This window comes from Bombyx mandarina, chromosome 12, assembly GCF_030267445.1.
Source record: "Bombyx mandarina strain Sakado chromosome 12, ASM3026744v2".
In the NCBI taxonomy this organism is placed as follows: Eukaryota; Metazoa; Arthropoda; class Insecta; order Lepidoptera; family Bombycidae; genus Bombyx; species Bombyx mandarina.
The window spans coordinates 13,361,987-13,389,329 of NC_143219.1; the positions used below are offsets into that span (position 1 = coordinate 13,361,987).

The window sequence follows — 27,343 nt, forward strand, 5'->3', positions numbered from 1 at the left end:
CAAGTTCCGAACAATAACATTCGGACCGTCGCGTCGCTTCGGCCCACTGAACGTTTTCCCCGCTCTGTGGAAGATCTTCCTTTTGTTGTTTCTAATAGGGAGCGTCATTCACGCCTGGTCTCTCGCTTCATACCTATTGGGTAGTCTGTGAGCTTCTCTTTGTATAGGATAATAAAACTTAATTTATTTGGAGGTGAAGTTTTAGTGCTCTCAAAAAATTTACAACTAGTTTAAAATAACGTAGCTACTTGTAAAATAAATAAGAAGCAATATATTGAGTTAAGTCTTGTTATTTCATTATAATCATTTACACAGTATAATTACACAAAACGTTTTTTTATTTATTTCATTTACAATTATGTCGCTCCAACGGAGGATAACTATTCGTTTGTTTGTAGTTCAGTCAAACAAGCATTTAAAATAATTTAAATAGGAATTTGAGTTGACTGGCCGAATTTATGATATTTTTTTTAGTCCCGTTCTTATTTTGTATTCGCTGAAATCAAAAGCAACAATAATATAGACATATCTATCCACTGATACAAATACACATATTTGTTTAGCTCAATGTATCTATCTATTATTTCTCATATGTCCTCTAGATCTACTAGATCAGTTTTTTTTTAAACATTTTTTTCTGGATGTTTCTTTTATTTATTTAGTGTAATTTTACAAGATTCACACGGTTAGATTTACATGCCTGTTTGACTGTAATATACTATTCATCATTATTTCTGAACAATCAATAAAAATCAATCGTGTCAAATTACTACAAAAATACCTTTCGCATGGTTCAGTCGTCGATACAAATTCGATAAATCACATTTTCACCTTAAAGACAATTTAAAAAATAAGATTACAAAGCAATATTAAACCGTGGGCACTGTAACAATAAATGTACAATATAAAAACATTTTTTTACGTAATAAATTGTTTGTACATTCACCAAAATTAGGGTAGGTACTATCACGACACAAGTGGTATTTAGTCTCACATGTCGAGAGCGGATATAACTGAAACCGACGTACACTTCAAATCGGTCGACATTACGGTATTTGAAGTTTGTCTATTAATTTTTCGACGGCTCGATATCGCGAAAGTGGCATCGCCTCTTTCAGCAGTGGTCGAAAACGTACGTCTTCCGACAGGATAAGGCACAGCTGGCGTGCGTGTAGCCGCGCCTCGGCGCTGGCGTCTGCTAACAGCTCGCCCGCCGCCCGCAGCAACATCGTCCGCGGCTCCGGAGACAAGGACAAGATGCGAGCTGCCGTCCCGCGTCGCACCAGCCGCACCAACGCCGCCGCCGCCGCCGCCCGCACCGGACCCGCGCGGTGGCCCGCCCCGCGCCGCACCAGCGCCACGCCCGCACGCGCCATGCTGCCACCGCACGCCACACTGCACAGCGCGCCGGCTGCGTCCGCTCGCAAGAACCTGTTGACGTCCGCGCATCGCTCCAGTAACGCGCCCGCCGTCTCCTCCAGTTCAGGCTCTAGGACACGACCGCGGTGTTCGAACAACGCGCCCACCGTGCGACACGCGGCGCGCGCCACGCGTGATCGCAGCGACTTGACGTGAGCAGTGGCTCCGCGGGTCACGGCGCGCCATGTGGAGGCGGGCGCACGTGCAGCTTCGTCAACCGCTAGCCTCTCGATTTCCGTGAGTCCAGTCACAATCGCTTCCCAGTCTTCATGGCGCGGCGGCAAGATGCACTCGGCAAGGGCTCCTCGCACGTCCCGTTCTCGGGTCAATGTCGATACTTCCACTGGTTCGCTGGGCAGTCCTGGTGTCCGGCTCCGATTCGACGTCGGTGACGCTTCTGCACTGTAAACCGCGTTCGGCGAATCGGGTCTGTTGACTGCATTCGGTTCTAAACTTCGACTTTCGATCGAGTTTCTTGATTCAATCCGTGATCCGGTCACACTCTTTACTGACGCGGACCTCGAGTCGTGTTTCGATTTGACCGGCGAAACGTTCGAGTTTTCAGAATAATCTTCCACACGGATCGACGGCGATCGAGATGGTGTCGGCGGTGCAGATCGGGACGGCGTCACTTCCTCGACAATTTCTGCCGCAATTGTTTTTCCAGAATCAATCGACGACGACGACTTCGATTTCAAAATTCCTTCGCTTCGAGGGAGAGCCACAACGGAACTGGGTTCCCTATAAACAAAATAACATGGTTATTGATACATGAAGATATGTTTGTATCGGTTAGTTTGAAGACACGGTGGGTGGGGTTTGGGTACCGGGTGTGCGGGGGTAGGTCGGCGACGAGGTCGAGTGGGAGGGTGGATGTGGCGGGTTGCACGGCGCCGCACGCCCAGCAGCACAACCGCATGACTGGTGACTGCCGCGCCCTTCGGCTTCACACCGCTACCCGGTTACACACTTCCGCTCCAGTGCTCACTAATAGACATGCCTGCATAATAATATGCAGATTGCCTGGCACTTCGCAGTCTATGTAGCGTCAAATAATCGATTACCTAACAATTCTTGACGGTATAGGTAATCTTAGTCCATATTTCGGGTTAAAGATATTCTTTATTCTCAAAAGAATTACATAGATTCACTTAAATGAGAACATTAAAATAGTTACAATTACTTCAGATCGTGCAGTACATGACAATAATTTACAGTACCAACATGCGACGCTATGCTATAAACAATTCATTTAACAAAAACTATAAAGATTATTATTTTCTTAAAATGTATAAACAGGGTAGATTACCACAGCAGATCGCCTCGACCAGCCGGCCGGCCGCTCGGTGGCGGGTAGATATTGGCGCCACAAGGAGCTAGTTCGCATGGATGTGGCATTGGTTAAATGTTTGCAGGTTGTTAATTTCGTTGTTTTTTCATTTCATTGTTTATTATATTTCTTTCCTGTTTATATTTAGGTATAAATATGAAGTTATTGTTAAATAAATGAAATTAAATTAATGGAATTGGGTAATTACTTTAAATTGAATTTAGTATTTTTAGTTATTAACGTAGGCTTAAGTAACAATACTATCATTTCCATTAATGCAACTGTCTGAAATAAATGGATATTATTATTATTAACAAATTTATCTTAGAAACTATATTATGGGAACATTTTTTCTTATATAATCATTACATTTATTTTTAAATACATTCAATGACTTGATATTTTTTAAATCTAAAGGCAGCATATTATACAGTTTGACACCCTCAGATGATATATTTCGTTGTCCATAGTTAGTTCTAGATCTGGTAGTGATTAAGTTTTCGGCATTTCGATTACGATAGTTTTGAAGTTCCTTTTTTTTAGTAAACGTCAATTTAGAATGTATCTCCTTGTGTAATATTTTTCTTATTAGTAAACAAGTGCTATAGGTATACAGTTGTTTTACAGACATAAGTTTGGTTTCACTATAGAGTTTTGTGGTGGGTGTCAGGTAATCGTAGTGGAATAATAATTTGATTATTTTATTTTGTGTTCGCTGCAATTCCTTTAAGTTCGTGTCAGCAGTGCTACCCCATACCTCAATCAGATATTGAAGATGAGGTTTAACCAACGAATTGTAGATCATGAGAGAGACTCGACGAGGAAAACACTGGGCGGTCCCGCGCAAAGATCCTGTTAAACACGACAATTTATTTTGGATATGTTGAATGTGTGCTTTCCACGTCAAGCCGCTGTCTATAGTTAATCCTAAGTATTTTTCTTCGTTACTATTTCGTAATTTTTCGCCATTTATAGTAAGCGGTGCAAAATCCTGAATAATTTTATTTTTAGGTTTAAAGATTACGTAAGAAGTCTTAGCTGCATTTATAGTCAGCAAATTGTACTGAAACCAATTGTATAATAAATCTAGGTCCTGCTGGGCTTTGGATAATACATCGTGAATGGAGTGTCCGTAGTAAAATAAGCACGTGTCATCAGCATACAGTGTTAGATCACCATGTAGTGCGACTGTCTGTATATTATTAATATAAATTAGGAATAAAAGTGGCCCCAATATGGATCCTTGGGGAACTCCGCAGTTAATAGGGTGAGAATTACTTTGATGATCATCAATTTTCACTATCTGGAGCCTGTTTTCCAAGTAAGACTTAAATATTTCGTAAGCTGAATTGGTCACACCAATGCTCTCTAGTTTTTTCAACAGTAATGGGTGACTGACTGTGTCAAAAGCCTTTTTTAGGTCTATAAACACTCCTAAGACCATGTTTTTCTTATCAATGTTTGTTTTGATAGTAGTAACTAGATCTATCGTTGCTGAAAGTGTATTTGATTTTGGCCTAAACCCGTATTGGCGATCAGAAAGAAAACTGAGTGATGTTAAGTGTTCATTGAGACGATTATAAAGAACTTTTTCGAAAATTTTAGATGGTATGGGTAGAACTGATATGGGACGATAATTGTTAACATCAGATCTAGACCCTGTTTTGAAAATTGGAACGACCTTGGCGATCTTAAGATTATCAGGAAATATACCATCGTTCAAACACTTGTTAATGCATTGAGATAACACGAGAGATACAGCGTTCTTTAAACATTTGAGGGTCTTTGCACTAATACCATCAATCCCCGTACTTGTGTTCGGGTCCAAGTTATCAATATGTTTTTCAATTTCATCTGGGGTACATAAATCAAGCTTTTGTAGAACAACATTAGTCACAGAGTTATTTGGTAAGGTATGCGTATGATTTCCATGAAATTTCTGAGGAATTTTATCGGCCAAGGTTGTGCCTACAGTTGAGAAAAACTTGTTAAAATATTCACATATGTGATCTTCTTGTATTATACGACCCTCAGTAGAATGGAAGGGATATTTACTTGATTGAATTACTGGAGAATGATATTACAAATTAATTAAACCCTGTGATTTTTATTAGTTCTGATAACTCAATAAAACCAGATGAAACCCGTGATCGTTTTAATCATTTACATCCGAAAAAAAATGCGAATCAAAAACACTGATGTCAATCAAATCACATTATGTGACATAAACTATATTTCCGAAATGTAATCGTGTTTCGCTTTCTAGAAAGTGGAACGATCCAACGATACAATAAATGGGTCACGAAGACCGTACTTCACCATCACCCTCAATGGATGTAGGTAAGCTAATAATTTAAACGTTTCAAAATGTGGGTCATTCGTGTCACGCCATTACGTATTATTTCGGCTGGCAATACATGGCAAACATTGAAATAACAAGAAACTATCGTTGTTTACAAGGGGAAAATCAATTAGAATATGATATAATTAATAAATACTTCTTAAATTAAAGTCATTTTCTAGCTTCCACTAAAAAATATTCGAAAACATTGATCTTGTATTCATGTTGTTATTAATGTTTGCCTTAGCTAGCTAATGTTAATGTTGTTTAAAATATAACTGTTCGTGAGGTTGACTTTATTCAAATCTCCCTCGATAATTTTGTAAACCAAGTGTCAGAACAGAATAGGAACAACTGGAAAAATTAGGTTATAAACTATAGTGAGCTATCCAGTTTATCCAGTTACTACCCACCGAAGTCCACACAATGGTAGTAAATATTTAGTACCTGTACTTGATACGAATAGCCTCATACTCGTATAGGACAATCTGACTTTTAAGATGATAATTGGATTATCCTTAAAGCAAATTTTAAATATTTTGACACATTTTCCCTTTTACCAAATAGTAGGAATGTTTATCAATTATGTTCCCAAATAGTGAATTTAGACACTAACATATTTGGAGTTTACAAAGTTGACGATCGCTAGAACAGTTTCTTACTTAAGAACGTGAAGTCGAGACGATAAACTTATCATAATCGTGACAAAACCCAGTTTAACGTTGCCACGATACCACGAATTTCGCACCAAACTGAATGACTAAGCATTACAATATCCGTAATTTTGGATAAGTAATAAGAACCGTGAATAATGAAACCAACATTTGACGTTACATTTGACCAATCTAACCTTTTCAATGTTCGAAATGTTTTAGTTAAATAATTTTACCGCTATCAAAACGATAAATTAATAATTATGTATGGCGTCTTGTGAGTCCGCACGAGGAGGTATCACCTATTTAACCATTTTTGCAGTTACGCATTTCGGCTTAAACAATGAGACAAAATATATATGTACAAGACAATTGAGGCTTAGCATTCATATCTCAAGGTGGTTGGTGACATCATCATACTGATGATGATGAAGATTCCGTCGTCTATGGCCTTTAGACCAACAGACAACAACAAGATGAACAACAAGATGAAGATTCCGTCGTCTATGGTCTTTAGACCAACAGACGACGGAATCTTCACCTAGACAAGTCTTCTTAGGTTTCTCACTAAACTCCTCTTAAACGATCCTACCGATTTGGATAACTTTTTTGTTAATTGATATACAACTGTATCCAATGGATTCAGTTAGTTTGGAATTCAAATTTTTATTTCAGACCAGGACAGCTACCACCAGGTCCACTAGTGTAGTATGTGGTTAATTTGCATTTTTCTATTACACTAATTCGTTGATCGGGCTCAAGTCCCATCTGTTTTTAACTGAGTAACAGAGACATCACAATGTGAATACCATTTTAAAACACTAAGCTGAAATCACTTTTTTTTATAACGCTGTCCTTTCAAATCATCTGCTTCAAGGTTGCCGTTATGTAGGTCTAATAAAGTCCTTAGTATGGAAGTAGGAAGTAAAATTTTATAACATAAATTTTAAATAGGTAGGTACCTATCATTTAATGTAATAAGCTGTATTAGCTCTAGTAAGTGAATAATATATTTCAAATGCAACCTATTTTCTTAATCACAGAATCGAATGGTCGTTATTTATTTCACGGCTAATTCTAAATCGATACTTGATGTTAAACACAATAATAAAATTATATTCTTTAATGATTTCTTTAAGGTTAGAGAGTATAGTCCAGCTGCGTGGATCCCACACTCAAGGCCAGTGTTCAATATTTCCCGGTGCCCACCCCCACACTCAAACGTCAAACTTGGTATTAATATAATTACAGCTGTTATTGTTTATTTGTGTCTAATCTATGTCGATTACGCATAGTGCTTGACTACCTCGTATATTTATTAAATATTTCATTAAGTAATGGAGATCTACTAGTCTACATTCTAGTATAAAAGGTTACATTATGGTCTTTCTCAAATATAAAGTTTATACATACTTCAGAGTAACTTCTTAAGGATTAATAAATTATGATTGCTATTACAGCCCGTCCTCTTGTTTCTTTTTTTCTACTTAATGTAGTAACATCGAGGGGTTATTCTAGATTCACCGAACTAGTAGGTGAGCTCGCGGGGCTCAAACCTGACGTTGTTGCTAACACGAACCCTAGCAAGAACCGTGCTTTGCAGAATCTACCAACGGATCGGAACCGCGACCCAATGAGTTTCTCGCCGAATCTTGTGTCTGTGGGTTAATTTACTCGCCGAGCTCTTCGTCGCAAGCGACGGACGATGTCCGGTGCTTGGGGTACCTAAAAGCACCGTTAGTGGATCGGGAGGATCCGAAATGACGTGACCTCGTGTACTTGGAATAGATTAGAATAGAAAAAGATTTTAAACGAACCGCTTGATAATATTGTCTAGTTGTATTTCTTATATATACTCAGAGCTATTAAAGAGAAATCCTGGACCCTGGATGCATCGATGACATTCCGCCCGCATATAAAATCAGTCCGTGACCGTGCCGCGTTTATTCTCGGTAGACTCTACCCCATGATCTGTAAGCGGAGTAAAATGTCCCTTCGGAACAAGGTGACACTTTACAAAACTTGCATAAGGCCCGTCATGACTTACGCGAGTGTGGTGTTCGCTCACGCGGCCCGCACACACATAGACACCCTCCAATCTCTACAATCCCGCTTTTGCAGGTTAGCCGTCGGAGCTCCGTGGTTCGTGAGGAACGTTGACCTACACGACGACCTGGGCCTCGGATCTATCCAGAAATACATGAAGTCAGCGTCGGAACGGTACTTCGATAAGGCTATGCGTCATGATAATCGCCTTATCGTTGCCGCCGCTGACTACTCCCCGAATCCTGATCATACAGGAGCCAGTCACCGTCGACGCCCTAGACACGTCCTTACGGATCCATCAGATCCAATAACCTTTGCATTAGATGCCTTCAGCTCTAATACTAGGGGCAGGCTTAGGGACCCCGGTAACCGTACTCGTCGAACTCGACAAAGAGGTCGACGTGCAACCTAACCCATGCATCAGCCCGCTGAGTTTCTCGCCGGATCTTCTCAGCGGGTCGCGATTCCGATCCGGTAGTAGATTCATTCGCGAAACAATTGCTCTTGAGTTGTTAGGTCTCAATCGGAGGCGCTCGGGCAGTTGTTAGCAAATCCCACCCCTCTTGGCTGAGCCTTTGCTCGCCCACCTGTCCTGGTGAAACTGGAAAGGCCTTCGGGCCACCAGTAAACTTTCAAACATAAACCTGGTGCGCCATGTGATTTTTACAAATACATACGTAAGTTATTTATATCCCAGGAGTACTATTTTTAAACGCCATTTTAGGCGTCTTATAAACCCGCAAAGGTGTGTACCAAGATCTTGCAAATTTCTGCCGCGAAACAGTCACGGGTACAGCGAATATACCATACAATTAAGAATTTTTTTTTTTTTTTTTTTTTTATCTTTATTTAAGGAGATTATTCACTTAGTGAATATGTCACTCCATTGTGCAACAAAAGATAGTAACAAAAAATTATATAAAAAAATAAAGAAAACTGTTATCGTCTCTGAAGGCCCACCGACACTATTTTATAAAGTGACTTAGCCATTTCGGATTCCGGAAAGGCTAATACGCAATTTACACCTCCAACTTGTCGGAAATCTGTATGTTTTGCAAAGAATTGTTGTCTCAAATCATCATTCCGCGCACACTCCATCATAATGTGAAAAGCGTCTTCCACTACATCACAAACCGAACATTTGGGATCAGGAGCCTTCCCCATTAAATGAGCAAATTTATTGAGTGGGATGTGCCCGGAACGAAGTCTGAAAACAGTCACTAGGGTGGTTCTATTAAGGTTACAAGAATCAAACCATGGCGTTTTCCATGGTAGACTTTGAATTGTTTTGTACCACACGCCTTTTTCCAAAGACCTTTCATCGAAATATACCTTCCATAGACGATAACATTCCTCTCTTACTAAGTTGACACAATCGGTATAATTAGGAACTATGTTCAATGGTACACCATCACTAGAAGCTTCCTTAGCTAACTTATCCACCCTTTCGTTGCCACACAAACCGATGTGAGAAGGTATCCATTGCAATATCACTTCTTTACCGTTCGCTTTTAAGTTATATATCTGCTCAATAATTGTATAAGCAACTGGATTTCCCCTAACACCATAAACGCATCGGTTTAAGTGTTGCAGCGAACTACGAGAATCAGTAAGTATTACAAACTTATCAGAGTCCACTGAGCTAGCATATGATATAGATTCTAAAATGGCTAGTAGTTCTATGTGCATAATTGACACTCGTACATCTGAGATAATATTGAATTTCATACAATTTCCGGTTTGTGGGTCAAATATAGCAGCTCCCATATTTAGATTATTTTCTATTGATCCATCTGTATACAAATGGTAGTAGGATGAATAGTGGTTCTCTAGATGACGTACGCAGCTGTTACGTAACATAAAATGGTTATAACTACGCTTAGGCTCATTCATTCCTTCAATGTTAAGTTTAATTAGGTCGCATAGGTTGTATGCACTGATCCATAATCTTAAAGCGAACATTCCTAACTGATCTCTACAATGGATGACTATGTTGCGGAAACTGTTATGAATACAAACTAGCAGTGGTGTCTTTTTGTCTTTCCAATATCTAGAAGACATAAGGGAATTGAGTTGGTCTAATAGTACAATAGAGGTGTTGCCTGTTATTGATTTAGATTTAAGCCATAATTTTCCAGCTAGATATCTTCTACGAGTCTGAAGAGGTGGTAAACAAAGTTCGCTCTCCATAACATGTATTGGAGTACTCTTAACAAAGCCTCCTATAATTCGCATTGCCTGATTTTGAATTTTACTGAGTTTAACTAAATTTGAATCACAGCTGTTATCATAGAAACAACTTGCATAATCTAGACGGCTTCGTATGATTGATATATATAGCCTGCGAAGATGAGCAGGGTGGACTCCCCACCCCGATCCCGCCAACACTTTAAAAACGTTAAGAAATTTACAAACATTTTGATAAAGTTCATTTATGTGCTTATTCCATCTCAGAGATCTGTCCATCCACAAACCAAGGTATTTAAAACTATCTACTTCGCTCAGTGGTGTACCATTTACTAAAATATTTGCTTGTAATACCTTCCGGCCTTTTCTAAAAACACATATTTTACTTTTTGTAGCAGAAATGTTAAGGCCCAATTCATCTAGATTTTTTATTACAAGGTTGAGAGATCTTTGTAAACGGTTTCTAGCCGTATTCATATCGCTGTCTGTTACATAGAGGACAAAGTCATCAGCATATTGGGCTACACATATATCTTGAATAATATGACAAATTTTGTAAGTTGCTACGTTAAACAATAGAGGTGATAAAGGATCGCCTTGAGCTAAACCTCGTCCTGTATGTCTGCTAATGTACGAGTCATCAGTTTTGATTTTTAAAACCCGTAGGCTTAGAAATTTCCACAAATATAAACAGAATTTTGCCCCTACCCCAAGACCATCTAGTTTATTAAGTAAAGCATTGATTTCAACATTATTATAAGCGTTATCCAGGTCGAGAAAACAAGCCATGGTGAACTTGTCTCTAGAAAAACCAATCTGAACTCTTGAAACTATTCGGCTTAAAACATCTAGACAAGACCTTGATTTACGAAAACCTACTGTTTCATTAGAGAAAATGTTATTTTTTTCCAGAAACCATTCCAATCTTCTACATAAAATTAGATGAAACACTTTGCACACGCATGACATAAGAGAAATAGGTCGCAAAGAAGAAGCGGAGGACGGATCACGACCTGGTTTTGGAATCGGAAAAATATAAATCTCACGCCATTGATCAGGAATAATGCCTCGAACGATAAAGCTATTGTACAAAGAGAGCAGTATTTGTTTGCCTTTAAGAGGTAATCGCTTAATCATAGAAAATGATATATCATCCCATCCAGGGGCGGTATCTTTTGATTTTATATTTACCTCTAACTCATTTAAAGTAATTGGAGCCTCTAAGAAAGGATTCGATGAAACGAATATAGGTTGACATGATTGAACAAACAGAGGACACAAATTATTAAGTAGCGTTTCGGCTTTAGTTGGGTCAACGTAAGCTCTCTCTGATTTGTATCCCTTTAGCCATTTCATTTTGCTCCACAACTCACTCGTATGTGAAACTTCATTTAAGGAATCACAGAATTCGTGCCAATGTTTTCCAGAAGCTTTCCTTAAAAGTTTTTGTGATTCCCTAATACAGTCATTTAAAATGATCAAATTTGACGGAATAGGATTTTTCCTAAAAGTAGCAAGCGCGCGTCTACGTAAAGCAATAGATTTAGATAGATTTGGATTCCAATAAGGTTTTGGGGCAAACTTAGCACAAGGATCTGTGCAAAACTTAATAGATGGGATACACTTATCTGCCGCTTTATTGATCGTGTCAATAAATAAATTATAACCAGTAAAAGGATCATCCGGAAGAGTAAATTCAGCGAAAGAGTCCGTTAACAGGCTACTATATTCTGTCCAATTGGCTGCTTTAAAATTTCGTTTTTTAAAAGAATTTGAAGAACAACGAAATGCTGATGAAATTTTAATACACAGGTGGTCGCTTCCTAAAGTCTCATTTGATACTTGCCAATTAAATTTGAAAGCTATATCTGGAGAGGCGAAAGATATATCAGGGCTACTACATTGTAAATTTCCAGCTACCAATTTAATGCGTGTGTGACTACCATCATTTAGAGAAATTAAATTGCATTCGTTTACAATGTCAAACAGTTGAGACCCTCTGCTATCTGTCTTATATGACCAGGTCAGGTGGTGGGCATTAAAGTCCCCCAAAATTAAAGTGTTACTGGTAAATTGGGAAAAGATAGCTTCCCAATCTCTACGGGTTGTACGTACCGATTGTGGGCAGTAAATTCCAATAATACTTTCTAGATAATTACAATTAAATAGCCTAACAGAAATAATTTCTATCCCAGAATTTATGTTAGTTTGTATTAATTGTGATCTAATGGATTTGTGACAAAAAATTGAGACACCGCCGTAACCATCGCACCGATCTTTTCTAAAAATATTGTAACCACTAACTCTTAATTCGCTTTGTGGCTCCAACCAACACTCACTAACAACAGCGACATGAATTTCTTCTTGATTTAAAAGATGTTTGAAATCTAGAAGCTTGGGCCTCAAACTTTGTGCATTCCACTGAATTAGTTTAAAATTAATTATTTTGTCAGATCCGTTAGCCATTGATAGAATCGAAAATTAAAGTAAACCACTTTTTAAACGTTGATGCATCTGGTAAATTAATTAACATTACATTAATCGTCCAGTCTAATAGATAATTGATACATAGTTTGAATTTAACACTCCAAGGCTTATTACTGCAAAATACTACCTCTTTAAGTTTGTACAGAACCTCCATAATTGAAATATCAGACCCCGAGTGAATTTTCCTAGTACGGTCACGTCGAAAATATTTAGATGTATCGTGTAGTGTTGTTTGTGGTTTAGGATCTTGCGTCGTTGAAGTAGAAGGTATATGCGGGTGACAGGACCTCCCCTGCCCCGCGTCTTGATTTCCCTCCTTGATAGGTCCACTAGTATCAGAGCTGGTCTCCGACGCTTGTGATGACGCATCCCAATCATGAATGGACTGATCCGACGAAAAACGTTGCTTCCTTTTTTTAGATTTTCTTTTATTTTTTTTGGAACTCTTCAAATGTTCGTTAGAAAAAAGTGTATTATTTTCATCTTGAGTTATCTTAGACACGACGGATGCATATGAATTCTTATTACGTGGGTCAGTAGGAAAGGTAGTGTTCTGCATTGTATAAGTGATATTCTCGCTCGTTTCTCTGTGAACAGCTGGTGAAAAAGGTGGCACGTACATCAATGAAGCCTTGCGGTACGTACAGTTGAATTCCGACATGATTTCTCTTATTCTTCTTTCCTTCAAATATATTGGGCAGGTCTTAGCTAGGGCCATATGGTTACCTTTACAATTTATACATTTGAAGGAATTGGTCTCGCAATTAGGGTGATGTTTACCACATTTAGGGCAGAATATTTTTGTAGAAGGACAATATTTGGCACTATGACCAAAACGCCAGCAATTTGAGCATTGTGTTACGGGGAAAATATATGCTTCGACTTTTACCCTTGTATTGAATAAATATACATATTCCGGAAGTGAGTTACCCTTGAAGCTGAGGCGAATGGTTTCACTGTCTATCCATCCTGGCGAAGCCGGGTTCCGTTTATTCAATCGTTTGATCGCTACTATTTCGCAATTATTGCTGGTCCTAATGTTTTCCATAAGGTCATCCTCAGATATGCCTATTTCCATGTTTTTGACAATTCCATAAGAGATATTTACTTCCCATGAATTTTGAATCCTCCAGCCTTGTTCTTGAATTTCAGGACATGCCGCGAATTTTTCGGAAAAAGCTATGTCCTCAAATGCTAGAAGGACTTTAAAAGCATTAATATATTTGACACGAGTTATACCACCAATATTAAGTCGATGAAATAATTTGGCCAATGCGAATTGTTTTGGTAGCTGATTTTTGCTCGAGATGCAAACATCAACGGAGTTCGGTTTCCAGCGTTTTGCCTTGGACCTCTTTACTACTGTCCAATCTTCTTCATTCTCTTCATTTTGTCTAATATTGTACTCAGTCTCCATCAAGTCTTCTTCTTCTACTTCTCCAGATTTATTGTGCTGTTCATCAATACTTTCTTCGTCTTCATTCCTTCTTGATTGTATTCGTTCATCTTCCATATTTCGTCTACTCATATTAGCTTCCATCTTGTTGCTCTCAACAGTCTCGTTTGCTTTTTCACTCATAGTGCACTAGGATTATAGTCGTACACCTCATTGACCAGAATACGGACGGACTGCGCCCGAGCGCAGTCCCGATTTAGTCAATAATCCCGTCCTCGATTGAAGGTAACCCAAAACAATATTTGAATAAAACAAAAACCAAATTATAGACACGTGCGCAATCACTCGCGTATTCAGATAGATATACGTTATACGTCCAAATACCCGTCCGCTCTGTTCGGCTGCCGGCGGGCGACTCTGAAATTAAGAATTTGATCTCGTGTTTCAAGGTAGGTGACGACATTCATGTTTTGATCTCTATGGGCTCATTCGCTTTTCCACACAAAATCTTATCACAACAGCTAAATGGTTCACGTAAGTTTTATTATTATTTACTAGCTGAGTCCCGCGATGTTACCCGCGGTTATTGTCGGACCGTGGGTGACGCTCCGGGGCGAAGATAGTCTAAAAAAAGTAGCCTAAGTTACTCCTTATATCATCAACTACCTATCTATGAAATTCCCGTTAAAATCGGTCAGCCGTTCCAGAGATTAGCTGGAACAGACAGACAGACAAACAAAAATTGTAAAAAATGTTATATATTCATATGCATGTAGTAAAAAGCGGTTATTTCAATATTACAAACAGACACTCCAATTTTATTGATATGTATAGATTATTTTACTTTTACTAATTATAATAAAACTTACGCATTTACTTAGCTGTTATTAACATTGTTAAAGTTAGTTGGTTATGTAGTTAATAAATGTTAGTAAACTAGAAAAATCTAGTCACGCCCCGCCTTTAGTGTTGCTGAATAAAAAAAAAAATGCTAACAACTTCACGGGCTCCACACATAGTTGTAGTGTTCGTATAACCTTAGCGAATTTGCAGGTGCTAAGTTGACAGTTTTTTGTAGTCAGATAAACGCGCGAACGTTATGTTACGAGGTCAATGCCACGCGTTCTTGTGTGACGCGATCGAACCAACTTCGCTTTAGATTGCGGGCTCATAATAATAAAGCTCGCTAAAAAACTATTGTACAGTAAAGAATTGGCTTAGCAAATAATGACTTTATCGCGTAAAAATTAAGATACGTATTAATTTTTCGTCCTTTGCTATACTCATTCTAAAGCCTAAGAATAACTCACCTCTCGCCGAATGTGATTGGTGACAACGGCTTCAGAAAGATTTCTCTGCCTGGTTGAATCACACCTGTTGAATAAAAAGCAATTTGTTTTAAATAATTAAAGGCAAAAAGGCAAAAACGGGCAAAGTGTTTGTAGAATTCCATTTCATATTTATAGCCACAAAATACTTAATTGGAGCCTGTTAGTGATACATTGCAATTATGATATCGACTTCATAACTGAGGGTGATTTATTATTATTATTTTATTGCTTAAATAGGTGGATAAGCTCACGGCCCACCTGTGTTAAGTAGTTGCTGGAGCCCATAGACATCTACAGCGTAAATGCCACCACCCAACTTGAGACATGAGTTCTAAGGTCTCACTCGGAGCTCGTCCACCCATCTAAGCAATAAAAAAAAAAAAAAAAAAAAAAAAAAAAAAAAAAAAAAAAAAAAAAAAAAAAAAAAAAAAAAAAAAAAAAAAAAGTTTTAACAGTACAACGGCTGCCCCACCCTTCAAACTGAAACGCATTACTGCTTCACGGCAGAAATAGGCAGGGTGTTTTTACCTACCCGCGCGGACTCACAAGACCTCCTACCGCCAGTGGCAGCATTATCGTTGATGTTTTATGCATTGATGTTTAAAGGCTCCGGTGGCTACTTAGTCGCTACTTAGCTTACTACATCGGCCGTGTACTGATTCACTTATCTACGCAATAAATAAAACATTGGGAAACATGGGAATTCAAAAAAAAGAAAAAAAAATAAGTCAATGGTATTCTAAGTATAAACACGTATGGTATTGGTTACTTTATAAAACTCACTAAATAACGTATGTAGGTAAGAAGGCAGATGATGATTCGTAATCTTAAAGTTACATGTAACTTAAAGATTACGAACAGAAAGTTTCAAAATCTTGCATCGCAGAAATCGTTCGTGAAAATGCGTGAAGCACATAGTTCCTTAGAAACATTAGTAGGTGTCATGTGATTTGAGCTCCGGCATAGTCGTGTCACTGAATTTAGTAGCACTTCGATCGCCACACAATTGCGAATTTGACATCCACACCCCCCGCTCCTGCCTGAACCTTTCAATATGACTATTCTTTGAACGAAGTCTGTGTCCAATATTGAACGTGTTTCATCTGTGTTCTCGGGTGCATCAGAAGTCGGGTCATTAGTGTGTATGAACTGAATGTACTGACCCGGCAAGGGGGCAGAGTCCGGCAGCGGCCTGAGACGGCGCGGAGGGGGCGGTCCCACGGGGGGCGGCGTGGACCTCGCACGTCGCCGCACGGGTACCGGCAACTGTGAAGTCCTGAATAATAACCCATAGTATGAGGATAAATTATTATTATTAATTATATATGTCGGTGCAAATATGACTATTTACCTACTGATCATCAACTAATTACTCTGTGATAAGAAATTGATGTTAAACAGTTCCTTTTATTGTAATTTCAATACTTTAAAACGTGTTTGAAAAACGTGTAAACCCGCTCACGTGTTTGAAAAACGTGTAAACACGCTCACGTGTTTAAAACGTGTCAACACGCTCACGGGTACGAAGCCCGATAAATACGGCCGTGCTGTCTAGCACTGATGGATTCGTGTCCAAGCCGTTGTACTGTACGGATATCTCTGTAACGTTGTTATGCTTCTCGTGCAATATACGAAGTTTTCGTGAAGTTCTCGTGAAGTTTTGTTTCGGAAACCCAAACATGAGTCATTCGTCAAGAAAGTGATGACCGCGACGTCAGCGGTGCTGACGTCACACTTTTTACAAACAATACGGACGTCCCTACTCCGTCATATATTATTTATTTATTTGGCACCTATTTGAGAACTGGCGTCAATGAAAGACCCACCTAGCCACTGTTTTGGCTATTTCTGCGACGAAGTTGAGATACCTTTCAGTAACTTTCAGCCCGCCGCGAACTAATGTCAATCTTCAACAAAAACAGCCTATGAAATTGGACCTATTATAAGTTTACAGGGTATTTCCTGATTCAATGGCAGCATTCCCGAAATTTCAAGGTGGTCCATAATTTTCGTTAGCCCCATTTTTACCTGACACGTCGGTACCTCGTTAAACATAAATGAAAAGTATATTTAGAAGTTGTTGAAAATGTTTTCAATTGTTTATTACATGTACCTACTGCTTTGGTAGCCAACTATAGTAATTTAGCATATTTTGTCATCATCACTTAGGCACAAAGCAAGGTCTTTCGAAAATTGTTGCGGTTACAAAAAGTTATCTTTGATGCAATTACCAATAACATTATGGTATCTGAAAAAAGGGCCATCTATCTATTTACCCGGAGGATACCCTTACTGCAAAAGACTCCGCCACTATAACACGTAAGTTGATGATTGGGCAGTTGAATTCGTCGCGACACAAAAAAGGCCCCGACATTGATATATACATTTTCTAATTAATATACAATATTTTTTAATACATCAATGGCCCCTAAACTAAGTTTAAGATATGTTAATCCACAACAAGGAACGTATGTACCTACATCCATTCTAATTACAAAGGGGACTTGAGTTATTGAATAAGAAATGGCATAAAATACCTGGTTATGTAACTTGGCTTTATATTTTCTACAGGTCTGCTGAGACGTTCGCGAAGCTGTTTTGAAAAAAGGATTACTTATGAATTGCGGTCATCCGCAGTGCGTTTCCAGAGATCTTTTTTGCCACGTACCATCCGGCTATGGAATGAGCTCCCCTGCACGGTGTTTCCCGAGCGCTATGACATGTCCTTCTTCAAACGAGGCTTGTGGAGAGTATTAAGCGGTAGGCAGCGGCTTGGCTCTGCCCCTGGCATTGCTGAAGTCCATGGGCGACGGTAAGCACTCATCATCAGGTGGGCCGTATGCTCGTCTGCATACAAGGGCAATAAAAAAATAAAATTTAAAAAAATGACTGTTTGGCCTTGGTCCTGTGTTTGATGCCCACAGCGGACAAACACTCGTATTACAAACAAGCTTGTTTTCTTATTGTCCGGGTGTTAAATATCTATATATTTATGTTTTATTTCAACGTATTTAAATATATAAAAGAACTCATTGGGGCCAAACGACCGTGTGTGATTAATTTTGTATTTATTTGAATAGGTGGATCAAATAAAGAGCTTAAGAATCGTTCGTAGTGATTCTCATAGCAAAGAGGAATGATTTTGCTCGATCGATGTTATTGCGATTAAGATTTATTATACGTGTCTACATGTACACACGTTACGTTACATTCTTCTTCTTCTCAATCGCGTCACTCTTGACAGAGTGCTCGTGATCGTCATATAGTGTTGGAGGGGGCAGACTTGATATGTCTCACTCTGTCCCGCCATCTTTTCTTGATGTTACATAACAAACTCAAAATATGGTACATGTAAAATCTAGTTTGATATTTTTGAATATTGGAACTCGAGCTTCTCTTTGTGTAGTTTAAATATTTTTTGTATTTGCCTTTCGACAAAAGATGTCAGCTCTGGTTGTGCCAGCTAGTCTCCTCCGTACGGCAGACAGTACAGCGGCAGGACCTGCCGCCCTCGCCAAGCACAAGGTTGCTCTTAGCTGAGCATTCTGCACTCGGTCAGAGTCTCCTGTCACCTATAGGAAATTTTTAGTGTCTTAATTTCTCCAAATCTAACCATCATTAACTATCATTGGGAATATATAGGATCGTGGAATAGGACCTATTAGTTAGTAGGGCCTGGTGTATCTATACTTGCTATCAACCACCATATCAATAATATTGTTACGCCGGTAAGAGAAACTAATATCAAAGGATCTAGTAATATCTAGAACGCTCGAGGAGTACAACGCCATCTATTGTGAGTTAGCGGAAACACACATCGAAAATACTCGATTTGTGAGGAATGTTCTCGAAAATTCTAGGGATGTCGTATTGAATATAAAAGCGTTGCGAAGATGGTACGAGTCACGGTCATCGTTCTCGTCGAACCCGTTGCTTGCGACGAAGGGCTCGACGAGTAAATTAACCCTCAGACACAGCCCACTGAGTTTCTCGCCGGATCTTCTTAGTGGGTCGCGTTTCCGATCCGGTGGTAGATTCTGCGAAGCACGGCTCATGCTAGGGTTCGTGTTAGCAACGTCATCAGGTTTGAGCCCCGTGAGCTCACCTACTAGTTAAGGCTAATAGTTAGTAATAGCTAGTAAGCTTAGGTAGGAAAAGTAAATAAAAAACAAGTCAGTCAGTAATCGGAACTACTCGAAGCGAAATAGCAAACGGAACACATGAGGCGAAGCGGAAGAAGAGAATTGAGAATTTTAAAGTCGTCGTTGTCAAACCAAAATCTGCTATGTGCACTTTTTGACATTTTTACTTTTTGTCCTTTTCGTATAGTTCACAGCCCTATCTACCGTATAAAAAAACTGTTATGTGTCTATAGCTTTAATATTTATCTATAGCTTTCATTTGACATAGTTCTGAAAAATTCACCTTCATATAAAATTTTATACGAAAATGTTTTTATTCGTTAATACAAAATACAGTTTTTGCACATAGCAGATTTTGGTTTGATAGCGACAAAGTGCTCGTTAAGTGTTCTAAACTTCGATCAACAATAGCTACTATTGTTGATCGAAGGTTCTAAATGTTAATACAGTGTTAATTTGTACTTTGGTAGAATTTTATTTATCCCGAACTCAAGCGCGTAACAATATTTATGCCGCAAAGCATTCATTAAATGTTTGAAGGGTCCATCGACCGTATAAGTGAAGGTGGGTGGGTGGTAAAGGGTAGAAATGCTTGAAAAATCTATGCTGGTATAAAAGTTGCGATCTGCTCGAGTTCACAATGGTTGGTGGTTAGCATTTCTTAATGACAGTATATTTATATGTAAATCAATCACTGAAGCTTGAAACTTATTATGGCTTGGGATTCTGACCTTAAGACTCTAGGTTGTAAAATACAATTTCAGGTGATTGGAATTTGCAACTTGTGTTACGCAACTACAAATGCGAAGTATCTATTCATCGAAGGTAGTCTAGATAAAATCCTACTGTGAAATGTACAATACTATTTCATTGGAAATTATTCAGTTGTCACACTTGTTACAATACTGATCAGAAATTATCCATTCTACCGAAGCATCTATGCTATCTCAATTATTCAGATACGTTGTCTTCCGAACGCGAAATGTTGAATATTAATATCAGGAGATTACTCAATTAGAAGTCGTCATTGCAATGCATGCATTAGGTCAATAATGCATTCGTATCTTGCGATGCAATGGTGTTCAATTATTATTTCAGGTAGCTGGCGGCATTTACGTTGTAGAGGTGTAGGGGTTCCGGTAACCACTTAATATCAGGTGGACCGTGAGTTCGTCCACCCACCTAATCAATAAAAAAAAAGACATCTTCAACCATGGCCCAATGCTATTATTAATTATATCAGAGTTTTAATGATGCTCTCACTTACGCCAATCATGGACGGATCAAATATAAGGTCGACTAAGTGATGCAAGGCTAGTCGCTGGAGCATGGCATGTGGAAGAGCAGACGGCAGCGGCTCCCTGGCCATCCTGGCGACGAGGACGGGCAGCAGGTGTCGCGCGCAGTCGTTACTGGCTGCCCGAACTAAAGCACACACGGCACCTTCTGCGGGAGCTTTAGCGGCTGACACCTGTGTGGCGCAAAGTTACTGTCCACAAGAACTATGGACGTATATGTTTATAAAATCTAGATTGAATAGAAAAAGTTCTAAGCAGGTAGGTACAAATCCGATTAGGTTTTGAATTTATCCTAAAGGGGGTAATGCATGCGGAAAAGGTGCACATCCCTGATTCGCCGGGTCCGGGCCAGCCCTAACAGCATCCTGAAGGCAGTAACAGACCGTTATGACTGCTGGTACTTGAACCATTGTACCATGTTTCACTTGCGGACTAAATAATAATAATGGTTGGTTGGAAGTAAGTATCAGTTGAATGGAATATTTGAAATGTATTCAACTGATAATTATTTTTAATAAATGTATCTATTTATTTGATTGGTTTTGTTAATTTTAAGTCTGTTTCAAGGATACTATGTATCCACATGGACTTGCTGTCTGATATAAAATAAATCACTCATTCATTCATTCAATGCGCGCGGTACATTCGTATCGAGCGATGCGGCTGGGTTGGTGTTCGATACATGGTGCTTAGTGTGAACATTGACTGCTTCAACCTAACCCATGCGTTAGCCCGCTGAGTTTCTCGCCGGATCTTCTCGGCGTGTCGCGATTCCGATCCGGTAGTAGATTCATTCGCGAAGCAATTGCTCTTGAGTTGTTAAGTTCCCTTTGGAGGCGCTCGGGCAGCTATTAGCAAATCCTACCCCTCCTGGCTGAGCCTTTGCTCGCCCGCTTTTCCTGGTGAAACTGGAAAGGCCTCTGGCCCACCAGTAATAGCTCATTCATAAAAAAAAACTTTGACTGCTTACCGCGTCACTAAGAGCCCACATGTGTTGCACCAGCGATTTCGCGGCAGGCTCAACTCGTCTTACATTCTCCGGGTCTAGCAGAGCGCTGTGGAGTTGATCCGCCGCTTTCACTGCTGCTATCCAGTTTGCCTAATTAATCAAACACACAATCTGTATATCAAATGATATTTCACTCCTGGGCGTATTCTTCAACTTTTATTTAACTAGAATACTGACCGTATTGTGTAGTTGATCGGAAACATATTGAGGTAAAATATTCAAATCCTCCCAGTCGTAATGTGGCTGAAGTGGCGTTAAAGGTTTCGGAGATAACAGATCTTCATCAGCATGAGAAGATGATAACAGATTTAGGATGAATCTGTACACAAACAGGAAATCATAACATACAAGAGGTAACGAGAAAATTATGAACGGATACACTGCATATTTCGTTAAAATATCTCTTCTAGCAAATCCAAGAGAGTGTGACAATTAGGTATATATGTATTTGATAAGTGCTCGTAGTAAAAGAATAATATTATTAATAAATTAGAATAAATAAAGAATAGTATTATACAAATTTTGGTTAGTAAATTTAAATAACTAGCTTTTGCCCGCGACTCCGTCCGCGTGGAATATAACTTTGACATAACGTAAAATTTTACCCCCCACTTCATTTACGTAGAAAGTGAAAATATTTTGAAACATTCCTTATTGGTGCTCCACTTGTATGTGTCTCATGATGTTATATAGTCTTCCTCAATAAATGGGCTATCTAACACTGAAAGAATTTTTAAAATCGGACCAGTAGGTAGTTCCTGAGATTAGCGCGTTCAAACAAACAAACTCTTCAGCTTTATAATATTAGTATAGATTAGATAATTGTTTAAGTTATTAATACATTATTATTTAAGTTCGAGCCGATAATTGAAAAGGGCTAAGATGGCCTTAAAGCCGCCACCGTCAATGTCCTTGGCAGCGGGCAATGTCGGTACAATGCTTACAGGGTGCCAGCCGTGAACTTGATCACAGTCTTCACATTTCGTGCGTCAAGTCGACTTTGATTCATTATAATGATTCCTTTTTTTTACTATTATGTCTGCTACTTTTATTATGATTTAATAAAGCATTTCAAAACGATTTTATGTAGGTACGTACCTATACGTGAAATATGTAGTGTAATGTGTGTCTATTTGAAAAATAAAAACAGATTGACGGTTTTTTCTATTAAACTGTTTTGTTTTTGATTTAGATAATAATGATGGACAACGAGCAACGAAATTAGTATTTCGGTTAATGCTGTTAATAACTTTTCCCCTTATCCATTCGTTGGTACCCCCTTAGGCTACAATATGTACTGTAAAGGTAAGTGAACCCACGGGCTCAACCTGAGAGAATTTGTTAGCACTGACCCTAGCAAGAACAGTGGTTCGCAGAATCTACCACCGGATCGGAATCGCGACTTAGTGAGAAGATTCAGCGAGGAACTCAGTGGGTTGGAGTAATTACTATTATTGAAACATTTACTTCAAATGGCTTAGTATAGATTAGTCCACTTTATTCCAATCGATTGAGCGACTGTAATACATATTTTCGTAGTGGACTCGTATCGAAGACTTGTCCTGCAATTATGCTGTAGTGTAAACCACTCAGCCCCTGCCCGTGCCCCTTCAGGCACCAAATTTTCTCATTAATCGTGTGTCTAATATAACAATATAATATAACAACATTATAATAAAAGTTTAGGGACGTTTTATGTTTTTTATGAATCTACACAGGTTGAAATGTCCTTCAAGACCATTGTTGCCGCTCAAATGATGGATCATAATAGTAATTGACGAAATTTCAATCGAACTTTTCAAGGTAGGTTGCATTCATTTTCTCATAGCTATTGGTAACCAGGGGTGCGATATCGGCAGTCCCATACTATTTACACAATTCATCTACGCCACTAAAACACTTGACCTATAGGAGATCCGCAGCTACGAGAATGTATCAATTTCAGTTTTTATACTTAAAATTATGTTTTATTAAATTTTATGTTACATGAAGTGTATTTTAAGTGCTCAAGTCAATAAGCTTTTTTGTTGTATTATTTTAGTTGTCATAGAAAAATTGGTGGATTTCAAAAAATTAAAAAAAATCTGGAAACTATCCCTAATACAATGAAAAATGTATATATATTTTTTATTAATGTATTTTGTCTACAATTTTTTAGACTACTACTTTATTCCAAATTTTGTTGCTTACCCGTTCTGTTCCAGAAAAACTTGTGTCTGTTGTCGCCTCGGAGACACCACGGGACTCCGTTGTAAATTATGGAGCACCTCCACTTCCCTATGTGTTCCCACAGGACTGGGCACTTTTTCCGGAGAATGTATCTCTGAGAGTGTTAAAGCAAACCCAGAATTTTCTTTAGTTTTTCCGTCAACATCGTTCTTCGTTTTAAAATAATCGTACAACTCGCTCAAAGACTTCGATTTTAACTTCGACTTGTTGTAATTAGATAAGTTTTTATTGGTATTTGTGTTCGGAATCACAGGCAGGGGAATGCCGCTTCTTTTTGTTTGTTTCTTTTGTGAATTTTCCAATGATTCACGATTAATATCTTTCGTCTTGGTATCAATGGTCCTAGTTGAAATTACTTCAACATTATCAGTTTCTGTGATGGCTCGATCATTTTTGTGGTCGTCATCGGTGGTCGTATTTTCACTGTCGGGAGTTCTAATTTTCACTACTTCACCACCAAACCGTACCCTTTTAACTACCACGTCGGTGTCTTCGGAATCTCCGTCGCTGTACCTTAGCATATTCATGTCGGAGCTTTCGTCATCCTCCTCACTCACTGTGTTCAGGTCAGACTCAGTCTCGTTTTCTTCGAGGACCGTCATCGTGATCGCAGTATCGGAGTCGAATTTTATTTCAGTCTCGATAATAACTTTAGCGAAGTTGTTATTGTAGAAAGACATTCTCGCAAAAGAGTCGTCCGAAGAGGACTCTGCAGATATCCTCAAAGGAGTAGGTACAGTTTTGTTAGATACGTGATTTAACTTAAACGACTGCTGGTTATTGTTATCCCTGAAAATGTTTTTCCTTGGCGCGTAGTACACATCCAACGAATCTTCATCGTAAGTTTCGCAGAGTATGCGAAATTTCTCATGTACTCTACGGTCTAATTTTGACAAGCACATCATGTAATCCCGTTGCCCGCAGACTCTTCTCAATTTGATCAAGGATCGTTGAGCCACATCAGCGTGTACAGGATCAAATAATTTTTCGCCTAAAGTTTGAAAAATGGGAAATATATCTAATGCATGATTTCTTCGTTTTAATATTCCTATCAAGGAAGGTATGGATAATATTAATCCGGTCACGACATTTAACTTCATTTCAATGTTTGCCGAATGTGGCCTGATGTTCTGGTGCGAGCATTTGTCCATTATAGCCTGGGCAGCGCATTCCGAGTCTTCACAATGAGTGCAGAACACTTTCAAAGCGTCGAGCGCGGCTTTCCGAACGTTCGGCGAACTATGGCCCAAATTGTCGACCACTTGATCGAAGGGAAACGCCAGAGCATTCCCGGACAGCGGCAGTAGATCGGCAAGCACCCTCAGTGCGTGCAATCGGACTTCCCATTCTGGGTGGGTGAGTCTATCCCTTATGGCGATATACAGGAGCTCGACGTCCAAATCCGGAGGCAGCGCTCTAGCTCGCAAAACGCGGTCCCAAAGAGGCGCCAAAGGCGGTGGCGGTGTTTCGGGCAGTTGCATGGCGCCGGAATGAGCCGCGGCGACAGCTCGCGTGCCCGGCCAGGGCGCCTAGCGCCACACAACTGGGTTAATGATCGGACGGTAAGCCACGCCGCTCCTGACCAATCGATGAAAGTACACACCTTCGCATAAAGAGACTAGGTGTCGTCTACATAGCCTCTACGATCAACAATTACGTGAATATACGGTAATTAGCATACTACGACGAACTTATTTACATATTACGTGGGCGTTTTATTACACTACTTTGAAATGTACTTAGGTGAGACTTGATTCCAAGAAGAGATTCATTGAAACAATCAACTTCTTGAGACTTTTTTAGCGACGTACCGTATACTGTAGTTTCCGATAGTTCGATTAAAAAAGTTGTTTTTGGTAATCTTTCGATACTCAACTGCGTCTGCTAATGTCGTTCGTGTAAGAATTAATCATGGAACATTGCAGATTTGCGGAACTGTGTTTAAATTAGAAAGAGAGTCCGTTTATGGTAATTAAAAACTTGGCAATAATAACACAGTATGGTAGGGAAGTGTAAATACAAAATTTTAACGAAATCTAAATAAATGATTATGAAACTTATTAATTAGAAAATTTCGTAAAAACGAAAATGTTCTTAGAGAAATCCCATAACTAACATTCACAGTCAAACCACGTTAATTTCCCTTCGTAAATGTTTCTCGAAGTCGAAACCCTGTAGACGACAGTTAACCCAAATAACTAAATTCTAATTACGGAATCGAGCGATAACTTCTAGCTAGCCCCTATAAAGGTTGATACGTATCAAAATTCATAAACCTACATTATAATGGTATGATTTAATGTATTATAATATCCAGCTTAAAATCTACGACTATTTTTAGGTACTCCATTAAAAAATTAAAGCCGTGTATGAAGAATTGCTAAGATGTATGTGTTTTATTTTAGCGTTTACGTATATAAAACAAATTTAAAGAAACTCGTTAAGCGTTCCAGATTGAAGTGTAGAATAAGCTTTATTTCAGTACAGAGGCGGGTGATTCATGTCGTGTCATCAATGAGGGCCAATGGTCACGATCGGGCAGACCAAGGACTCGTTAGCGGTCTACACCCAAAAAGGTGAGTATTTAAAGCATAGTTCGCTCGCTCTAACAAATCAAATTGCCGAGAGTTGCAATAAAATACTGTTGTCATCTGTAAGTCTTACTTTTTTTTATTGCTTAGATGGGTGGACGAGCTCACAGCCCACCTGGTTTTAAGTGACAACTGGAGCCCATAAACATCTACGACGTAAATGCGCCACCCACCTTGAGATATAAGTTCTAAGGTCTCAAATATAGTTACAACGGCTGCCCCACCCTTCACGGCAGAAATAGGCGTACCTACCCGCGCGGACTCACAAGAGGTCCTACCACCAATAATTACGCAAATTAAAATTTGCGGGTTTGATTTTTATTACACGATGTTATTCCTTCACCGTGGAAGTCAATCGAGAACTTATTAACATTTCTTATCGCTTAGACCATGGAAACTGGCTCATGACTCCCTTGGTGTCGATTGGTTAACGGAGCATCTATCGTCAACAATGTAGACAGTGGCGACAACAGTAGCGACACCTGACTTTGAGATATGAGTGCCTCAGCCCTCAGTTCTATAGTACAAATCGGAAGTTGGAACAGCTTCGCGACAGAAATAGGCAGCGTGGTGGTGCCTACACTTGCGGGCTCACAAGATGCCCTGCCATCACGCCTTCAGCTCTAACACTAGGAGCAGGCTTAGGGACCCCGGTAACCGTACTCATCGAACTCGACAAAGAGGTCGACGTGCAACCTAAACCATGCATCAGCCGGCTGAGTTTCTCCCCAGATCTTCTCAGCGGGTCGCGATTCCGATCCGGTAGTAGTAGATTCATTCGCGAAGCGGCAGTCTCTCGGCAGAACTCGGGCAGTTGTTAACAAATCCCACTCTTCCTGGCTGAGCCTTTGCTCGCCCACCTGTCCTGGTGAAACTGGAAAGGC

At 39.3% G+C, this 27,343-nt stretch overlaps 1 protein-coding gene across 1 annotated transcript; it reads right to left on the minus strand.

The window, feature by feature from the left end:
* Positions 1 to 274: 274 nt before the first annotated feature.
* Positions 275 to 25,736, minus strand: LOC114250539 (uncharacterized). The gene is made up of 9 exons (XM_028184449.2): positions 23,830 to 25,736; positions 21,817 to 21,958; positions 21,601 to 21,729; positions 20,600 to 20,803; positions 18,619 to 18,762; positions 17,728 to 17,783; positions 16,354 to 16,466; positions 15,170 to 15,233; positions 275 to 2,160 (listed from the first exon to the last, which is right to left on the minus strand). Exons 1-9 carry the CDS (start codon positions 25,347 to 25,349, stop codon positions 1,047 to 1,049), a joined length of 3,486 nt encoding a protein of 1,161 aa, XP_028040250.2. The 5' UTR covers positions 25,350 to 25,736; the 3' UTR covers positions 275 to 1,046.
* Between the last annotated feature and the right edge of the window lie 1,607 nt (positions 25,737 to 27,343).

Excerpts from the sequence above, each read along its gene's own strand:
- LOC114250539 (XM_028184449.2), bottom strand. The coding sequence starts at position 25,349 with ATGCAACTGCCCGAAACACCGCCACCGCCTTTGGCGCCTCTTTGGGAC. Across the intron at positions 20,804-21,600 it reads TGTGGGCTCTTAGTGACGCG|GTGTCAGCCGCTAAAGCTCC; the intron begins GTAAGCAGTCAA and ends TGCGCCACACAG. Across the intron at positions 15,234-16,353 it reads GGACTCTGCCCCCTTGCCGG|GTGTGATTCAACCAGGCAGA; the intron begins GTCAGTACATTC and ends TTTATTCAACAG.